This window comes from Corella eumyota, chromosome 3 (genome assembly GCF_963082875.1).
Source record: "Corella eumyota chromosome 3, kaCorEumy4.1, whole genome shotgun sequence".
NCBI classification, from domain to species: Eukaryota; Metazoa; Chordata; class Ascidiacea; order Phlebobranchia; family Corellidae; genus Corella; species Corella eumyota.
The window spans coordinates 6,180,911-6,201,222 of NC_137492.1; the positions used below are offsets into that span (position 1 = coordinate 6,180,911).

The 20,312-nt window shown below is 29.2% G+C and overlaps 1 protein-coding gene across 1 annotated transcript in view; it reads right to left on the reverse strand.

Moving 5' to 3' along the window:
- LOC145745882 (uncharacterized) overlaps positions 1–17,551 on the reverse strand; it is a 37,171-nt gene extending 19,620 nt beyond the window's left edge. Inside the window, exons 1-37 of the mRNA XM_082564062.1 lie at positions 17,523–17,551; positions 17,163–17,281; positions 16,581–16,740; positions 16,296–16,415; positions 15,829–15,941; positions 15,352–15,507; positions 15,129–15,205; positions 14,915–15,000; positions 14,263–14,516; positions 13,931–14,082; positions 13,580–13,648; positions 13,049–13,151; positions 12,819–12,907; positions 12,227–12,389; positions 11,578–11,669; positions 10,948–11,097; positions 10,748–10,871; positions 10,412–10,587; positions 9,795–9,937; positions 9,487–9,734; positions 8,784–8,949; positions 8,359–8,507; positions 7,772–7,884; positions 7,130–7,388; positions 6,870–6,945; positions 6,599–6,701; positions 6,004–6,215; positions 5,244–5,527; positions 4,961–5,046; positions 4,371–4,616; positions 3,952–4,156; positions 3,630–3,833; positions 2,995–3,239; positions 2,589–2,724; positions 890–2,474; positions 421–711; positions 172–300 (exon numbers count right to left, since the gene is read on the reverse strand). Of these exons, the coding sequence (XP_082420188.1) occupies positions 172–300; positions 421–711; positions 890–2,474; positions 2,589–2,724; positions 2,995–3,239; positions 3,630–3,833; positions 3,952–4,156; positions 4,371–4,616; positions 4,961–5,046; positions 5,244–5,527; positions 6,004–6,215; positions 6,599–6,701; positions 6,870–6,945; positions 7,130–7,388; positions 7,772–7,884; positions 8,359–8,507; positions 8,784–8,949; positions 9,487–9,734; positions 9,795–9,937; positions 10,412–10,587; positions 10,748–10,871; positions 10,948–11,097; positions 11,578–11,669; positions 12,227–12,389; positions 12,819–12,907; positions 13,049–13,151; positions 13,580–13,648; positions 13,931–14,082; positions 14,263–14,516; positions 14,915–15,000; positions 15,129–15,205; positions 15,352–15,507; positions 15,829–15,941; positions 16,296–16,415; positions 16,581–16,740; positions 17,163–17,281; positions 17,523–17,551 (7,112 nt within the window). The remainder of the gene's footprint in view (positions 1–171; positions 301–420; positions 712–889; positions 2,475–2,588; positions 2,725–2,994; positions 3,240–3,629; positions 3,834–3,951; positions 4,157–4,370; positions 4,617–4,960; positions 5,047–5,243; positions 5,528–6,003; positions 6,216–6,598; positions 6,702–6,869; positions 6,946–7,129; positions 7,389–7,771; positions 7,885–8,358; positions 8,508–8,783; positions 8,950–9,486; positions 9,735–9,794; positions 9,938–10,411; positions 10,588–10,747; positions 10,872–10,947; positions 11,098–11,577; positions 11,670–12,226; positions 12,390–12,818; positions 12,908–13,048; positions 13,152–13,579; positions 13,649–13,930; positions 14,083–14,262; positions 14,517–14,914; positions 15,001–15,128; positions 15,206–15,351; positions 15,508–15,828; positions 15,942–16,295; positions 16,416–16,580; positions 16,741–17,162; positions 17,282–17,522) is intronic.
- Between the last annotated feature and the right edge of the window lie 2,761 nt (positions 17,552–20,312).

Consider the following 20,312-nt stretch of genomic DNA (forward strand, 5'->3'; position numbering starts at 1 on the left):
AGCAACAGATAAAAAAGATTATTCTTTACAGATTTTAGTAAGAGCTGCTTTGAATATTATCATTTATTTTTTATTTCAGAATTTTCTTTAGTTTCAAGAAAAAGTGTAAGTTACTTGGTATATAGATAGGCTAAAAAAATGTTTCTGAAAATAATATATTAGTAAAATTACCTTGATGAGACTAAAGAAAAGCTGACATCACTAATGTTAATTCCAACCTGAAACGTTTGAAAAATGTCGAATGAACTTACATTATTGTAGGCATGTATATGGGCTTGATAGTATCCAATGGAAGAATATCTAATTAAAAATTATCATTATTTAAATTATTCCAAAACACAAAAATATACATCTTAAAAATACTATTTAAAATCATTATTTAAAAAAAAATTTAATCAAACTATTTTAAGTAATTAAAACCTGTGAGACAATGTAATTTGATGTGTCATCACATTAAAATTAAGAACAATTTTCAGTTTTTCATTGTCATGAAAATCAACATCAGCAAATCCATCTGGGTATTTGGGAAGGTGAAGTAATTGAAATATTGTTGGAAAAAGAGGCAAGATTGAAGGCTCAATGCTTAATTGTAAACCCGAGATTGGAATTTCATAAAATATGTAAAACAAGAGAGTTTCATTTCCTAGGGCGTTTATAACTTGTACCAAAACAGAATAATTTCCTTGCTTATGAAATGATGAGCACATTTCTCTAAAAAAAGATTGAGCAATTGAACAAAGGTATCACCCAATGTTTATTAGATAGATATATTTGTTAATGAGTTAGTAATTATAAATGAGGTGATTTATAGTAATTTTATAAGTAATGATAGTTTTTTTAAAATACATTTGTTGCTGGTGATTAAATCCCCTAAATACATAAATCGCACCTTTTAAAGCATTCATCTTCACCGCATTGTTCGACAACATATTTTTCTTTCATGTTTGCAACATTCCAAACCATTAATAAGTTAGAGCCCTCTAAAATTTCTGTCTGTATACAAAACGTTTCATTAATCCTGAAAAACTCCTTGTTATCCTTAATTCTGCCACTAAAACCACTAATAGGGACTTCAACTTGTAAATAAGCAATCTTAAAAGACAATGGGTCAGTTAATGCATTATAGCAAGATACAACTAGTGTGTAAACAGTTGCATCAGTAGAATTTAAACAAGTATTATCACCACTTTGATAAAGACTTGAAGATATATTAGCAACGCCTGTGTTAACATTAGTATCAAAATAAAATGTACCATTAAAGTCAATCAGATTTGATTGACTTTGCACATGTGTAAGACTTAGGTTTGTAAAATGGACATTGCATATGGCATTTGACCCAGAAGTTAAATTCCAATTTAAAACAAAATGATCTCCATATGATATAACATAACTTGGATCCAATGCAATATTAGTAATAATAGTTTCAACAGTCACGAATGCAGTAACAGAATTTTCACCCAACCTATTCCAGCATTTAACAGTAACTTCATAATATCCCTCAGTTTCGTATTTATGATAAGTGACAGGTAGATTTAGATTTTGTAATTTGTAAACTCTTTCAACTGGAGTATTATCCCCATAACTAAATTCACAGTTAAAATAATTTCCACTAAGAGCAACTGCTGTGACTGCTGCTAAACTGCCACGTTCAACAGAACTTATTGTAACATAGTGCAGCAAAACTGGATCTAAATGACCAAAAACTGTGACTTTGAATGTCTTATTAATCCAGTCCTTAAAGTTGATTAACTGAATGTTAACTTCGTACACTCCATTATTTTCATAGTTATGTTCGAATTCTTTGTCAATTAAAGAATCATAATCAAGTTGATCTTCGTATAAATTTCCATCTTGATAATCAACTTTAATATAAATGTCGTCATTACATTCACAAATATCTTCTAGACAACATGATAAAGATGATATTTTAAACTGAAAATTGCCATAACGTTCAACCCTGACCTCAGTTTGTAGTTCGTAGGTGAAATCTGTTAAAGGATTGTGGGGAACAGATTCCTCAATTGGAAAGTGATTAGATAAAAACAAACTTGCTTTGTCATCATCACTCACACCACATTTGAATAATCCACCACCGTCCATTGCCCCGCAATTATCCTTTGCGTTATTAACAAAACTATCTCTTGAACCAAACGGGTAATTTAGATAGGAATAACTGGAAATGGAATCAGACATAAGTTTATCATAATCAACACATTCAATTTTAGACAACTTTGTAAGAGATGAAATTTGATTTGTATCAACTAGTTTATCAACACAGTTACATTGGTTAGCAACCATGTAAATAAACTCAGATTCATATGTTTCTTGACATGCTTTTCTACACGCTTGATGTTTTGTGTAAGTTCCAAGTGCGTTCATATAACTATTATCAGGCAAACTTGTTCTGTCGTGAACTCGTATAACATTAGTTTGAAAAGTGTTATCTTGCGCGTAACATCCCTCAAAATATTTATCTAAATATATTTATTTGAATATAAATGTTTTTAAAAAAATTAAAAAGCAACCCAACAGTGAAATATTTAGTATAAAAATATTTTTTTGATATAAGTTCAACTAAAAAAACTTGCCTTTAAAAATTGAAGTCATGCACAATAATGACTGGGCTGAATCAACTTTGGGAACCCATTTTAGTTCTGTTCTCTCATATTCGTAAGTGTTTATTACTTTAAGAAGTTTGCTGTTACTCTCACGAATATTAAAACTCTAAATTAAAAATCAAACAAAAAAAGTATATTTAATTTCATAATTTTTTTTCAAATACAATTTTCGCATAATAAAAATAACTTTCTTTTATATAAAATAAGAAAAATGGTTGTCTACATTTAGCTTTATTCTTTTTGTTGACATTTAACTTTTTCTTTTAATCTTTTTCTTTTTTTTTTTTTCTTTTCTTTCTTTACATTTAATTGTACAAAAATTAGTAGTATAATTTGTAATATTTAACCATGGAGACATACTAACAATATCACTTACCGTAGCCTCAATTGGTAGTTTGTTATTCTCCCAATAATATTTTCCAGTCGAGTTAACTAATCCGATATAAAAACTTAAATCCAAATAATTTTGTGATATTGATTGATAAGCAGCAAAAGATGAAATAGTTGGAAGATAACCAAGGATATCCCTACATTTTCTTTGAGTGTGTTCATCCTGTATAGACTCTTCCTTTTGCATAAAGCAATTTTCACCAATTTGATACCAACCATTCGAACACTCACCTATTAGTATTATTTGATACATAAAATGTTATCTCGATACATATTTTAAATTTAAAGTAAGTTTTTTTAATCATTATATAACAATAAAATAGGCAGCGTGGTGTATTGGTAAGAACACTTGCTACACCACACATGAGGTCGTGGGTTTAATCCCCACTAATCTCATGCTGTAGCGACCTTGAGTAAGGTGCTATAAACAGTATGAACTCCTGCTGAGCCATCACCTAATCAGCAGCATATTTACCGGGCAATTATAGTCTTTATAATATCCCAAACTGCCACAGGCAACTCGAGACTGGGTCGGAGTATCTTATGTTACTCTATGTTTAAGTCGCGCATTCGACTTTCACACATCGAGGATAAAGATATATACAAAAAAAAAAGTATCACCAATAGTGGATGTTTGTAAAGCTTCTACAATTCCATCCCAATAGTATAAATCTACAAGTTTCAAGGTATAATATCCTGCTAATCCACTGTTTATTTTTCCAATAGTAAAAGTTGTAAATGGGTCAAAGTTGTTGGGTATTTGTGTAACTTTCTGCCATTTTGTTACACGTGCTATCACAATGTCATTGACCATAAAGCTTAACCCTTAAAAATGTTTTTTTTGAAATCGTCATTTACAATGTTATCAGTTTTTTTAAATATATTCAAAAATGTAATCTTTTTAAATAAAGTACAATACAATGCAAAAAATAAACAATTTAACCTGTACTAGGGCTCCAAGATATTCTGTAAACCCCAAGCATTGTCTCATAATTTTCGACTTTCACATTTATTTTCCACTTTCTTTTTTTTGTCGAAAGATCCAGATAAAAGTATTCATTATCTGAATTGATGTAAAAAGCCAGACCCTGTGATACTGCACTTAATTTCGCTCCAGTTGATAAAATATAACAATAATTTCCAGATACCTGAAAACAGAAAACATCTTGTTAAAGCTAAAACTACAAATTTGAACACAAAAGTATAAATAAAGCAATAATAATACTGTAATGAAATTATACTACGCAAAATAAACATTCGAAAAACAAAGAGATTAGATTTTATACCTATATATAATGCATTTGTTAAACTGAGTATCATATTGCTTCAAAACCTTTATGTATTTAAATATAACATACTTACTTTATATTGACAAGCTTGTGGCAACATAGAAAAATGAATTGTAAATCCATCGACACAGTTTTCTAAGTCGAATAAACATGGCATAGTAGCCTTAAAATTTTGTGATGAGAGTTCCAAAAAAGTGGTATGTGCTTCTATACCTTCACTATCCATTATTGAACTCCATTGATTGTACAGAAAAAACACAATTTGACCATATTCTTGATTATATTGTGGTATAGACTGGCCATTTAAACTTCCTTTAGCCTAAAAATAGAACAAAAGTGAAATATTTATTTTATAATGTAAAACTTTGCAAATGACAAGAAAGTTTTACAATATAAACCCTACTTTAACCTATATATGTTTTTGTCAGATCATTGTTTTTTTGACATTACCTGTTTGCTAATCTGCTAGTAGATTACAAGACAGAAACATTAACTACTATTATGGGTTAGGTTTCTTACAAAAATAAATAAATATTTTTTTACCATCTTTACCACTGTATTAGCTAACAGTCAGTAAAAAAAAACATAGTTATACTTTGTTAGTATTTGAACGTATACCTATATCGAGTACTAATATTTTTTTTAAAACAAATAAGAACTTACTTCAAATTGAATACCATTTTTTGTGGCAAAGTCGAATGGAAAATCACTTTGAAAGTAAATAGGAGAACTTAGTTGATGCGTTTCATCTAAAATAATGTTAAACAATAAAAATAAGCTAAATAACATAACAATAGCATTTAGACTAAATTAAAACTCTGGTGCAATCTAAGTTAATATCTTATCTAAGTTAATATAAATTTTACTATGAGCTTTTAAATTAATCATACTGCTTAAATTTAAATTGCAACGTCCTTTAAAAAAACTAAAAATGCACAAACTTTACCAGCAAACATTAACAAATCCAAAGACTGTTCCAAAAACCAAACATTATATAAATAAACAGATTCAATGGTTTCTGTTACAACATTGTAAGGTTCTGAAAACCTTAACAGAAAAGGTCCAATATTTAAAGTTGTATAACTATCCACTTCATTATGAATATTTGAAATTGTATTTTGAGTTATTAGTTGTTTGCAATTGTCAGGCCATCGCATACAGAATAAAACCTGGCCATCAACATCCATTTGAGCCCAAAACATTGTTGGTTCATCGAATTGAAATTCCCATCTATAGCAAAATAATATTTTAATTTAGTACATGCAAATTTAAAAAATACTATAACATTTTCAAATTTAATAAAGTATGTAAGTAGGTATATATTTAATTGGTTATGTTTAATTGGTCTGTTTTTAAAATTTAAAAAAATGATTTGTTGTGCACGCATAAATAAACATGAAAACATTAGTTGCAACCATACTATAATTTAATTTTAACATCGCAAATGGGTAAAAATGCAGCATGTTTAGTGAATAATAATTACTCTAATGTTAATTAGAAGTAAAAATTGTAATTAACAGATTGTTAGAATTAAGATGCCTAAATTTGTTCAACATACAAAAAAAATAGAAAACTAAATCAATTTTCCTCTTTTAGGAAAAATTCGATAAATATATATTTTAAAACTTAAAAGTTTAAGTTAATCTTTAGCAAAATAGATGAACAAAAAATAGGTTAATTTAAAATTTGAAATAAAGACAACTTACTTCAAATCATCTGTGTATGTAAAATCATTCGACAGAGTATGCCTCAAGCTAATGGTTCCAATATTTTTAGTGATCTCAATAAGCTGAATAGAAAATCCTCTAGTTTTAGTAACTTTAGCCTTTTCATTCCACATGTTAGTGTTTGGTGTGTTACCCAACAGCAAGATGTGATCTTTGCTGTTAACTTTATTTAATAATGTATCACTGTCAATCTAAAAAAATCCAAAAACCAATTGATAAGTTTTAAAGCATAAATAACATTTTTTTTGTATATATCTTTATCCTCGATGGGGGAAGATCAAATGCAGGACCTAAACATAGAGTAACATCAGTTACAATGACCCAGTCTCGAGTTGCCTTTTAGCAGTTTGAAATTTTATAGAGATTATAATTGCCTGGTAATTATGCTGCTAATTAAGTGCTGGCTCAGCAGGAGTTTATACCGTTTTTAGCGCCTTACCAAAAAGCACTACAGCATAAGAGCAGTGGGGATTGAACCCCAGACTTCATGGTGGTGTAGCAAGTGTTCCTACCACCACACCACACTGCCGGTATTGTAAAACAGTATTAACTTCCAAATTTTGTATAAAACAACTTGAACCTTTAGTGTGAAGGCAATTGTAAAACCCTGCTTGCAATTGATAATACTTCCAGGACAACTAAAAGGATAATTTTGATTTTCTGCATGGAACAATGGACTAAAAATTTAAAAAACAATTATTTAAAAAATGTAAACTATTTGGTGTAAAATGTTATTCACAAATGAATATTAAAGTTGACCTGAACTGGCAATGTTATAAGCACTGATATTTATATATACACAACATAGAAACTAAATTAATAAAATAATTTAAAAAACATTTTACTTAATTCCAGGATGTTCAGTTGAATTGTAAACTGTTTCCTTTTCAATAAAGCGATATCTCAAAGGAAAGGTTGTACCTAAAAAACATTTTAAAGCACAATAAATAGTAATTGAGATAACAAAATATTTTTATTAAGTAAATGTACTGTTACTTTTATTTTTATAGTGCAAATAATAAAAATCTTTATCGATGTAGTGTAAAATAATTTTGGTTGAAAATGTGTTAAAGTGTGTTTAGTAAATTTTAAACATATAACTTACCAAGCTTAGACATAAGTCCAGCAAAATTAAGTTTCTCATAAAACATGGTTAGTTGGTCAATATCAAATATTTCACGGTTTGTTTGATTGCTGCCAATGCTCATTGATGAAATCCTTCTAATTGTTACAATATTATGTATATCTGGGTGAGAAATTTGATTATAGACTTGTGATGTAGAAACGACAGGCTTTGCATAGGAATCAATGGTGACTAGCAAGCCATTTTGTTGATTCCATGACACAATTAAAAACGTCCATTTCTATAAAAAAAAATTAGTATACAAAACGTTGATAATATTTAATTTTTAAAAACAATTTTGCAACATTTTAACCAGCAGCATGGTGTAGTAGTCAGAACACTCGCTTCACTACATAAGGTCGTGGGTTTGATCCCCACTGCTCTCATGTTGTAGTGCCCTTTAGTAAGGCCTATAAACAGTATAAACTCCTGCCGAGCTAACACTTCATCAGCAGCATAATATTAGCAATTTTAATCTGTTATATTCCTAAATGCCAAAAGCATCTCGAGACTGGGTCAGGGTAACTGATGTTACTTTATGTTTAGGTTGTGAAGTCAACCTTTCTACATCAGAATAAAAACATATAGGAAAAAAACATGATATTATTTTTTTAATTTAATTACCTGTATTTGAAAAGGTATATAATCATTTAACCATATACTTCCGTTAAATCTTACAAATGCAGTCAAACTTTTATTATTTGCATTCATGTAGACGCCCAACTCATCTAAATAATCTAGGAATAATAAAAAATAATATTTTAAGTTTAATCCATCTTTAAAAAATACACAAATCTTGTATTATTATATATGGCTATTGTAACCAAAATGAATTAGCTAAAAATAAAACTAATAATTTTTTTTTTGTATTTATATATCTTTATCGTCGATGTGGGAAAGTCAAATGCGCGACTTAAACATAGAGTAACATCAGTTACTCTGAACCAGTCTTGAGTTGCCTGTGGCAGTTCAGGATAGTATATAAATTATAATTGCCCGATAATTAAGTTGCTAATTAAGTGCTGGCTCAGCAGGAGTTACTGCTTATAGTGCCTTACTTAGGGCGCTACAGCATGAGCTCAGTGGGGATTGAACCCACAACCTCATGTGTGGTGTAGCAAGTGTTCTTACCACCACACCAAGCTGCCGGCTTATTTACTACATAAAAAATAAACTTGGTTATTATTCCAACATAAAAATTAAAAACTTACTGGTATCTCCACTTTGGGGATCCTTTCCAGTAATTAAAATAATTTTATTATTGTTAGAGGTTACTTCAATAACTTTAATCCAAAATGATAATGTGAATCCAGGAACACAAGACAAACAGAAATCAATTTTTGTGGTCACTTCTTGATTACTACAACAGCCAAAAAATTTATAGTAAAACAAAAAAAAATTGCATGTAAATGTGTAGGAATAGCAACTTTATAATTAGGGATTTAGATAAACATTTGTTTTCCTGACCAATTTTAGAGTTGCTTTGGCAGTTTTAAACATATAGCAAGATATTTTATTTCTTGTTAGTTTTTAGGCTTGGCAAAAGTTTTTTCACATTTTGCAACATAATCAATGACGCTTCGACATAGTACTAGTTGAGGGTCCAATCTAGAAACTTACGCCTGTATACACTTACCTAAACCTCATTGCATATCCTTTTATTCCCTGCACTAGTGATGCATATTTAAAGTTTTTCCATTTCCATAAAGCAGGAGCCCAGATTGGGTATTGTAATGTGGTTTGAAACTCAATGGAAGGGGAACCAAGGTGTAATAAGTCATCAAATGTTGCCAAAAATGACTCTAAGAGACAATATTAATTTATTTAGCAACTTTATTGTTTAAAATTTTGTATATTTATATATATATATCGGGAGTTTGGTTGTCAGAACATGCTACACTACATGTTTCGATCCCCACTGCTTTTATGATGAGCGCCTTTGAGTAAAGCACTTGCTCGCTACATGAAAGAGTCAGAACACTTGCTACACTACATGAAAGAGTGGATTTCAATTCCCACTGCTTTCATGCTGTAGCGCTCTTGAGAAAGGTAGTATATATAAACAGTATAAACTTCTGCTGAGCCAGCACTTAATCAGCAGCTTAAGTGTTGGGCAATTTTAATCAATGCTATTGTAATCTGCCATGGGCAACTCAAGACTTGAGGTAACAGTTGTTACACTATGTTTAGGTTGTGAAGTCAACCTTCCCACATCAAGAATAAATAACATATAAAAAAAAATATATAAATATATTTATAGTTTAATATGGTATAACTAGAGTTGAACAACTTTCGCCTTTAAGCGCATTTGCTATTAGGTATGTATTTTTTTTAAATACCTTTTTGTACAACAGAAACATTAAATTGAGCTTCCAAATGTCCTTGGTAATGTCCATTATGTTTGTTGATAGGACAAGTCCATGCTTTGGTTAATGAATCTTTCTGGCAAAATAAAAGTCGAGATGCCACACCCAAATCCTGTGTGTTTAATTTTCCAGGCCTCATGCAAGCAATTTGGTGTACACAAGGTGGCGAAGAACAATTTATTGAAGATCGGTGTGATATTTCATCATCAGTTGTTGATAACCTGTGTCTAAAATTTTTTTTAATTTTAAAAATAAAAAAACATTTAGTAAAAAATACTTACATATTAACTCCCATATCTAAAATGTCAATTGTTGATTTTGGACAATTTAGACTAAAATTTCCTTCTTCTTTTAGAATTTGAGAACGAAAAGTAACATCTTTTTTGTGAATTTTATCTTCCCATTTTAACACAATAATTTCATACTAAAAATTGTGTTTTTTAAAGTCTTTTTTTAAACTTTATTTAAAGTCCTATACATATCAAAAAGTAAATAAATAAATCAAGCTTTATTATAACTAATAATGCACAAAAAAAAACATTTTTACATTGTGTGATTGGTAGAAAAATGCATATAATAAGTAACAGATGTTAAAAATTAGATGCTTAAATAACAACCAATATTCTAGTACTTTTTTATATTTATTTCTTTCGATATTGAAAAGCCACCCTTACAGTTTCAAAATAGAGTAACAAATGCTACCCTGACCCAGTCAGAAGTTACTTCTACCAGTTTGATCTGAATGTTAAAACATAGCATTTAAGTCAAACATGCAGCAATGTAGAAGAAACGGGAATCTATTAAAGATCATATGTAGTAAGTGCAACACAAAAATTAACTTTCAAATAATTTATTATGCAAAATAATTCTGATTTAAAACTTTGTTTATTAAAAATACCTCATAGGAAACAGCGTTGTTTAAAAGATAAACTCTACAACCGATATTTTCTGAGTCAGTTAAATAAACTTCAGTGCCAGAGCATCCAAAAATACAGTCACCACATTTAAACAAAGTTTCGCCTTCGTTTAACATGTTTGAATCGAACCCAATGTTTTGTATCACCCTTGATTCAACTAAAATTCGAATCATGTCAAAATAAAAACAACAGAACAATAGTTAATAATAATTTTAAACTAGCAAAGAAATGAGTGCACAAATGATGGCTACCCAATAGTTTAAAACATATTTTTATACATATACTTACTCTGGAATTAAAATTATAGTCAAGAATACCTGTAAAATGAATGTCATCAACTGGAAAATCTGAAATTTTTTTATTTAAATTTTTTGTGAAATCACTCCAAGCTGTAGGTAAGACATTTTGATCATGTATAATAGCAAAATACAAAACAGATTCCTAAAAAAATTCATAAATTTTAAAAAACAATAAAAAATTTTAAAATAGAGACTCTATTTTTGAAATTTGAAATTACCTTCGTTATTTCAAGATTCCTAAAATTTTCGAAGTCATTTTCACTGCCACTTGCATTAACAAAATGTTTGTAGAGAAAATTTCCAAACTTATCAAATGTCGCTAGTAAAGTAAGGCCAACTGTACTTTCAATAGAGTTTTGTAAATCATTCTAAAAGTTGTAAGAAGAAAAATATAAAAATATATTTTAAGAAAAAAATAAAAGTAAAAGTAAGAAAAATAAATGATTATTTTTAAACAAAGAAAATTTGGGCTCAGTGACCATGCCATAACACATTAAAACCTTTATGTAAACATTAATACTTTTGGTATGTTTTAAATCATTAATTTGATTTCGTAATTTTTTCCCGTCGCATTGTTGTAATATTAATTGTATAATCATATTTATTATTTACTTTTATCAATGTGCGAAAAACCAAAATAAAAAAATTTTTAACCTAATTTTTCTTAATTTAACCGTTCTTTTTAAACACTCTAACAAACTCTTTTTTTTAGATTTGTTTAATATCGATCGTATTACATCAAAAATAATTAAATAAAAATATGAAGTTCACAGTTAATTATAGGACTTTTATGTTCGTTAAAAACCTGTTTTAATTGCAAATTTTCTAAAAGAATAGTATTGACTAACCAAAAAGTCCTTGTTGTTTATTTTAAGATTTCGCCAGCCTGGATATACATCATAAGAATAAGACATCATATCCACACTAAAATAGTCTTTACCTATAAAAATACATGAATAAATGGATAGTATTAAAAAAATACTAGTAACAATTAAGTTAAGTATTAATACCAATTATGTAAAGAAGTTTTGGTTCTAAGTAAATTTATTTGCATAAAAATTTTAAAAATAATATTAATACCCGACGCCTTTTTTTAGCCGGCAGCGTGGTGTAGTGGTAAAAACACTTTCTCTACCACCATAAGGTCGTGGGTTCAATCCCTACTGCTCTCATGCTGTAGTGCTCTTGAGTAAAGCGCTATAAACGATATAAACTTCTCCAGCACTTAATCAGCAGCATAATTACAGGGCACTTATAATCTTCATAATATCCCAAACTGCTAAAGGCAACTTGAGATTGGGTCAAAATACCTGATGCTACTCTATGTTTAAGTTACGCATTCAACCTTCCCGCATCGAGGATAAAGATATATACAAGAAAAAACATTTTGTACACAATCACATTTGTACACAATACTATTATTTCGATTTGCTCAGAAATGCCTTTTTACTGAAACTAAATTAAAATTAACATAAACTGTTTAGTTGCAAAAACTACCTTGTGCATCATATTCACAAATATAAGCGCTTGATAATCCAGATATAGTTTTCATACTTAAATGGCAAGGTGCCCAAGTAAACTTGGATTGAACTTGGTTAAATTTTAAACATTCTGAGATGAATTCTGTTTCCACTTCAATTTGTTTCGATTTGATATATTCCTTTTACACATAAGAAAAAAAAATTAGAGAACAACAAGGCAGTTTAAATGTTTTGTAGATAGATTTATATTTTCAGCACTGTTATTTATTGAATTTTCCTACTGAGGCCTTGTATTCTGTCAACAACACTTGACTATATTTTATTAGGACCTAGATTGATAAACAACCCTTAACAAATGTTTTTTTAAATAGTTAGAAAACATTTTTTTTAAACAGTTAGGAAACTAGAAAACTAAAACTGATATTTGTGTTTTTTTTCACATCAGTTACTCTGACCCAGTCTCGAGTTGCCTTTGACAGTTTGGGATATTATAGATTATAGTTGCCCGATAATTATGCTGCTGACTAAGTATTAATTAGCAGGAGCAATTCATACATAAAACCACGTCCGAAACAGTAAAAACATATTGACATAGGTGAAATACTTACACAATTAGATCCAGATAATCCAATACATGCTCCAGTAGTGACAGTTCTTCTGTGGCCCAACCAAACCTGCTCATTAGTATATAGATTTTCTAAAAAAAAAAAATAAAAAAATTTCAAAAAAACTTTTTTTATTATTCTTTATCGATATACTTGAGAAAAGGTTATATATATTATTGATAATTAAAATTGAACATTAACTGCTACAAATAGTTTAATTTTCAAGCCACAACCTTGTAGTATTTCTAGATCTTCATAACTGTTTATAGTCAACAAATGTGAACCTAAACTTCTACATTCTAATTCAGATTCATAAAAAGACAAATCGGTGGAGCTCTGTAAAAATTTACACAATTATTTCTTCTGTAAACAATACTTTTAATTTACCCCTTAAGACTTACCGCAGTGCTTTTGTATTCATTTATTTAAAAAAAAATTTTTAATTTACAAAGGATATAACAATAACCGAAAAACATTATTTTATTTAACTAAAAGTTCAGTTCCCACTGCCTTTATGCTGTAGCACACTCGAGTAAGGCTTTATAAACAGTATAAACTCCCACTGAGTTAACAATTATTTAACAATCGAACAAAAATTTGTTATCGAACAATTATAATCCATATTATCCCAAAATGCCAGAGGCAACTTAAGACTGGGTCAAGGTAAAGAATGTTGCTTTATGTTAAGGTCATGAAGTTGACCTTTCCACATCAAGGATTAATAAATATAAAAAATTAATTAAAAATAATAAACCTTGGCTTACCTGTATTAAAAAGCATCTTCCATCAGCAGCAATCCAATCATTCTGGCATTCATAAAATCGCTCACAATTCTAAAAACAAAACAAATTCAATAATAAAAATTGTCAAGTTTTGTTTTTTTAATTATGCCAATATTGTTGGCATAAACTTCGTACAAAATAAGATCCTGAAAAACACTTTAATTGTCACAATAACAAATATTTGTTAATACTTAATCACCAGGCACCCTAACAGTTTTTTTATATTTTATAGGCCGTTTAATTTAATATACATACATCCCTCATTAAGCTTCACTTTATATATTACAAATGGCACAAATATTGAGATGTGAAATACTTTTTAATTAATCTTACCCCGGCCTTTTTAGTGTAACCCTCATTACAAATGCACTCGTAATTAGTTGGGTAATTTACACAAGTTGAATGAGAACCGCATTGTGAAGCTCCGTATTTTGCACAATAATCAAATTTTTTTTCACATTTAAATGTTTCAGCTTTATTTGCTTCTGCAATTTAAAAGTGTACTTTTCGTTTTAAATTTTAGAAAACTATCTTAAATGCAATAGAAAATAAAACTCAATGTTTTTCACATTAAATAATATACAAGTTTAATAGCATACCAATAAAAATAAAACATAACGCAGTATGCCTTACAAAACATAAAACAAAAAATCTACATAATATACCTTTATCATTAATTCCAATTAAGCGCTGACAAAGTGCCCTTGTTTTAAGCAAACCACTTTCACATGCAGTGGACAACCATTTTCCAGATCCTATTTCCAAAACAGTGCAGTCACCACAATTATCATTATAGTAATCAGCCCAGCTGACGTTTCCATTTACAGATACTGGAGCTTGAGAAACTAAGTCTTTCTTAAACCCAATCCAAGTCAGTTCACTGGCAAGAGTATTATTTTGTATTTGGTTCCAAACTTTTCTGTAAAAAAATTAAAAATAAATTTTATTTATTTTAATATAGCTTAAAAATTTATTTTTTTCAGTTATGCTTTGATAGATTTTTTTTTGTATATATCTTTATCCTCGATGTGGGAAAGTCGAATGCGCAACTTTAACATAGAGTAAAATAAGTTACTCCAACCCAGTCTCAAGTTTCCTGTGGCAGTTTGGAATATTATAGATTATAATTCCCCAGTAATTATTCTCCTGATTAAGTGCTGGCTCAGCAGGAGTTTATACCGTTTATAGTGCCTTACTCATGGGCGCTACAGCATGAGATCAGTGCGGATTGAACCCACGACCCCATGTGTGGTGTAGCAAGTGTTTTTACTACTACACCACGTTGCCTGATTTAAAACATTGTACACAAATTTTTACTTAAAATTATCTTCTGTTAAGAGATCTTTAAATGCCAGATCGCCACCATGTTCTCTACACTTAAACCTTGCCCCAGTCATTCCGATCTAATAAAAGAGATTAATGTAAGCAAAATATACCATCTGTGTACTTGCTGGCCTTTGTTTTCAATTTTTTTAGAAAATTAAATCAGAATATCATTTAAAATAACTCCAGTTTAGTTTGAAATTTTTACCTGACCCATGTCAAATAAAGCGTATTCATAATTACTCCCAGTTATTGTAAACCAATTCTGCTCAACTAATGCAGTTTCTTAAAAAATTACAAATAGATTTTAATATATTTAAAGGTTACATCTAGAAGAAATACAAAATGTTTAAATCAAAGTATTATAAAAACATACAACCTACATTAAAGTAAATAAAAGATATTTTAAAGTTGTTTTTTCTTTTAATTACTTTTGGTACCGTTTTTGAATTTCTTGTAGCAAAGAAAGTCCCCACCAATAGGCTCTAAATAACAACACCCGTTCTTGATACATTCCGATTTTGAAGCATTTAATGGAATATCTGGATGACATTGCACACGTGATTCAACTGCGACGTCACATTGCTCTAAAAAATCACAATTTTGTGTGTAAAAGTCTAAAAAAATATAATCTAATATCTTTTTTACAAATTTTTTTTATAAAAAAAAAATACAATCTAATATTTTTTTAAAAGATTTTTAGTCAAAAAGTGCAAAACTAAACTAAGCAATAATAAAATGACTATATTTAAAAGCAACTTTTACAACAGCATACTGGATTTTATGTTTGTTTATGTAACTTAGCTGGTATAACAATATATATGAATTGAAGATAACATAAGACCTTCACTTAAAAAATAGTTATTGTAGAGTGTTCTGAAAAAATTTTTAATTAAAAATTTTAATACCTTCTAATCGTTGGCACAATCCAGCAGCAAGAAAACTACAAGTAATGTCAGCCCATGCTTTGTGGTGTTTATAATATACAACACAATGCTCAGAATTTGGAAAATTTGGCTCACTAATCATATATAACCAAACTTAGCAATTATTAATTAATAAAATACTAACAAACATATTTAGTTTAATTATTCCTGTAGTGTAAAGGTTTTAAAGCCTAAACTTGAAAACATTTAAACCCTAACCCAATCTTAGGTTGCCTTTAACATTTTATGATAATATGATTGCAATGCCTAGTTAAAAGGGAGATATGAAATAAAAGCAGCAGAAATAAACTTGCCTAGTTGTGTATAAATTAAATAGAAAAATATTTTGCAAAGCAAAAATATATAGCACATTTTAACTACAATTTGAGTTTATGAAATTTAAAAAAAGGTGATTTTATTTTTTACACAAACATTTACAAATGTTTAACCTCGGAGCAAAGTGATTTGGATATCGTCTTTTTAAATCTAAACTGACAAAGTCATTAGCACCAATGTTTGTAATACCAAGATAAAACGTAAAATCTCCAAACAAGTTCTCCTTGATGTAACTTAAAAACAGTTTTTAAAAAGACTTTAAATTAAAAAAAACGTATTTTAAAATTTGACTTTCTTAACACTTCAAAAGTAAAAAATTTTTAACAAAAAATATAAAAGTCTTATTAACAAAAAAATGTCATTAAAAACATGAATTGTTAAACAAAAATAAATGTTACTTGTAAGAATCATCTTCAAAGACACCGGTATAAGCCAAATGACCATTTAGGCTTTGACAATTTTGTTCATGATCATTAAAATTTCCGCTTACAAATTGCATTGAATATTCATAACTGGTATGTAGTGATTTTAACCAATTGTCTTCAGTGAAAAGTAAACCTATAAAATACCTTTTTGTAATGTGTTTGTAAACTTATATTTTGTTACTTATATGTAAAATACTGATAATTATATTAAATATTTTTGTTTAAATTTAAAGTTACATTAATACACCGGCAGCGTGGTGTAATGGTAAGAACACTTGCTACACCACACATGAGGTTGTGGGTTCAATCCCCAGTGATCTAGTGCTGTAGCACCCTTGAGGAAGGTGCTATAAATTGTATGAACTCCTGCTAAGCCAGCACTTAATCAGCAGCATAATTATCAGGCAATTATAATCTATAATATCCAAAACTGCCACAAGCAACTCGAGACTGAGTCAAAGTAACTGATGTTACTTTATGTTTAAGTCGCACAATCGACTTTCCCACACCGAGGATAAAGATATATATACAGAAAATATATATATATAAAAAAACCTTGACGTTGACAAATATAATTCCTTGTTTCAGTGCAAGAAAAATCGTTGAGCCCTTCTGGCAGCGCTATCACACCACAGTTTTCTTCACCATAATTATTCGGTTCACCCTTTTGCCAACTAAATTTATTTTATTACTGTTTTAATATTATTTAAAAAAACCTTTAATATTTTAAAAATAAAAAATAATGCCTTTTATGTATAGTAATATGAACACAGGTTTCTTTTTATTTTATGTCATATTTTTTAGAGTATAAATATTCCAATATTGTAAAAAAAATGGTAGCAGTGCTAAAATAATGTTTTTTAATAAAACAAATTTCTAAAATGTTCTGAATAACCTTAAATCTGTTGCCCCTACATCTGTGTCATCTGACCAACTAAACTCATATTCTGAGGTTCTTGTAAATCCAATAGAATAACCAACAAGTAATGTAATACCTACACAACAAAAATAATTATCCAAGCAAATTTCATTTAACTAAAAAAGATTTTGAAAAGTCAATTAAAATTACTGCCAAAAATTATTTAAAATAAAACCCTAAAAAAGTAACAAAAAAATACTACAATACCTTGGTCAATATAAAACTCAATAATCTCAGTAGTTTTGGGAGTTGCTAATTTAGATTGCCTCTTTGCACATTCTAGTACTGAAGCGTCCCAGTTAATTTGATTTGATGAAAAGTAATATTCCTGATCATTAAGGGTATGCCAAACATCATCATCAACTTAAACAATTTATTTATTTAAAAAATTAATTGTCTTTAAATTTTAGTTAATTATTACCACATCTTTACTAAAACACTCTTAATAAAGCTGTTACTAAAACTTGTGTTTTCAGACACAAAGTTCCATTAATGTGTCTAAAAAAAAGATATATATATATTATAAAACAAATTTGTCCTCATGCTATTGGGCTATTAAGTAAGGCGCTTTAAACCTTGTGAACTCATGCCAAGCCGAAAAACAATCAGCAAGTTACCTAGAACATTAAAACTAGTACGGTCGACTGTTGACAAATGTTACATTATGTTTAGGTTAAAAGGTTATTGTGCCAGCAGCGTGGTGTAGTGGTAAGAACACTTGCTACACCACACATGAGGTCGTGGGTTTAATCCCCACTGATCTCATGCTGTAGCGCCCTTGAGTAAGGCGCTATAAACGGTATGAACTCCTGCTGAGCAAGCACTCAATCAGCAGTATAATTATCAGGCAATTATAATCTATAATATTCCAAACTGCCACAGGCAACTTGAGACTGGGTCGACTGATGTTACTCTATGTTTAAGTCGCACATTCGACTTTTCTACATCGAGGAAAAAAATATATACAAAAAAAGTTATGAAGTCGGCCTTCTCACATCGAGAATAAATAAAAACAAAAATTCTTTCAGGCATAAAAACTGTTTATAACTTACAAATACTGCTTGTATTTGTTCTGTAAGTTTTTTCCTGGCTGGTGACATAGGTAGCATTATCTTCCGCACACTTTTGATCTGCTTCAAGTGTGGTGAAGGGAAGGAAAAGTGAAGCAGAAAAAGAACAAATTCCGGAGGAAACAAAATTGAAATTTACATCACATTCTATTTGTGGTATAATCACCTCTAAAAATATGGAATATGTAAAATTTTCTTAACAGCTTTCTTATCAGTTTTCAAAAATTAAAATGGTACAGAACCAATTTTGAATTTTGAATAGGCCTACCATTTTTCTTTTTGTTAAAAAGTGCAAGTCATTTAAGTGGTAATGTTATAAAGAACAAAAATTTAAAAAGCAACCAATAAATGTAACCAAATAATTTTTTTTATTGTTAATATTCTTTTATATATTAAATAGGTTGCCCTTAAAAAACATTAACAAAAATTATTACCCATTTTGATAGCATGTCATAACAATATTAAATTAATTATGCATAAGTCAGTGTACCACATTTAAAAATAAATTTAATTATTTATGAACCTATTTACGTCAATTACGAAAATTGCTCGCCAGTTTATTACAACATTTTACCCGATACATAATCTTCTGAATAATAAAGTTCATTTTGAAAATTAATTCCAGCAAATATCTTGTTTCTTAAAGAAAATATTTGTTTCATTGGATGTGGTAACAAGCCAATCTAAACAAACATTTAAAAACTTTTTTGTATATATCTTTATCCTTGATGTAGGAAGGTCGAATGCGCGACCTAAACATAGAGTAACATCAGTTACTCCAACCCAGTCTCGAGTTGCCTGTGGCAGTTTGGAATATTATAGAGACTATAATTGCCCGGTAATTATGCTGCTGATTAAGTGCTAGCTCACCAGGAGTTTATATTGTTTTTAGCGCCTTACCTAAGGGCGCTACAGCATAAGAGAAGTGGGGATTAAACCCACGACCTCATGGTGGTGTAGCAAGTGTTCTTACCGATGCACCATGCTGCCGGTTATGCATTGAAAACCAAAATTTGTCATTAATGTCAATTTTATGAAAAAATAACAAAACAATTAATTTACACATAAAACTAAGGAGTTAGCTATCCACCTTTATTTTAAAATCATCTCGTTGCAGGAAAATTTCTCCATCAAAATCCAATAAAACATAATAAAACACATCATGATAAAAAAACAGAGCTGAAGATAAATATTGGCCAATATCTTGAGTAGAATCAAAAACATGAAAATTTTCATTCGTTAATAATAAAGTATTAGACCAGACAGTGGAACTTAAGGCTTTAATTCCGGAAGTCAAATGAAGAGAACTATGCTTCTGTTAAAAAAATTAACCAAAACATATTAACAAAAAAAATGTACGGTATTTAAAACAAAAAAAACCTAAGTTTATGAAATATATACATAATTTAAACATATTTTGCAAAAAGTATATAACGTGCAAATACAAACTTTGAATGGGTTTATCAATTATTGCCTAGATAAGAATGTAAGCATAAAATTTTAAAGATACATTTATATGATAATACCTTTTCCCAAGTAATCCATGCTTTTGCCTTATCTTGAATGCTTTTCGCAGACCACCTATCTTTAAACTTTTCATAAAGTTTCTCATAAGCCTGAAGGCCATGCTCTTTCATATCTCCGATTGAAAGGTCAATTCGCTTTTCAACAAAACTAACATCCAAATCCAATTCACAAAGACTATGATTTACAACA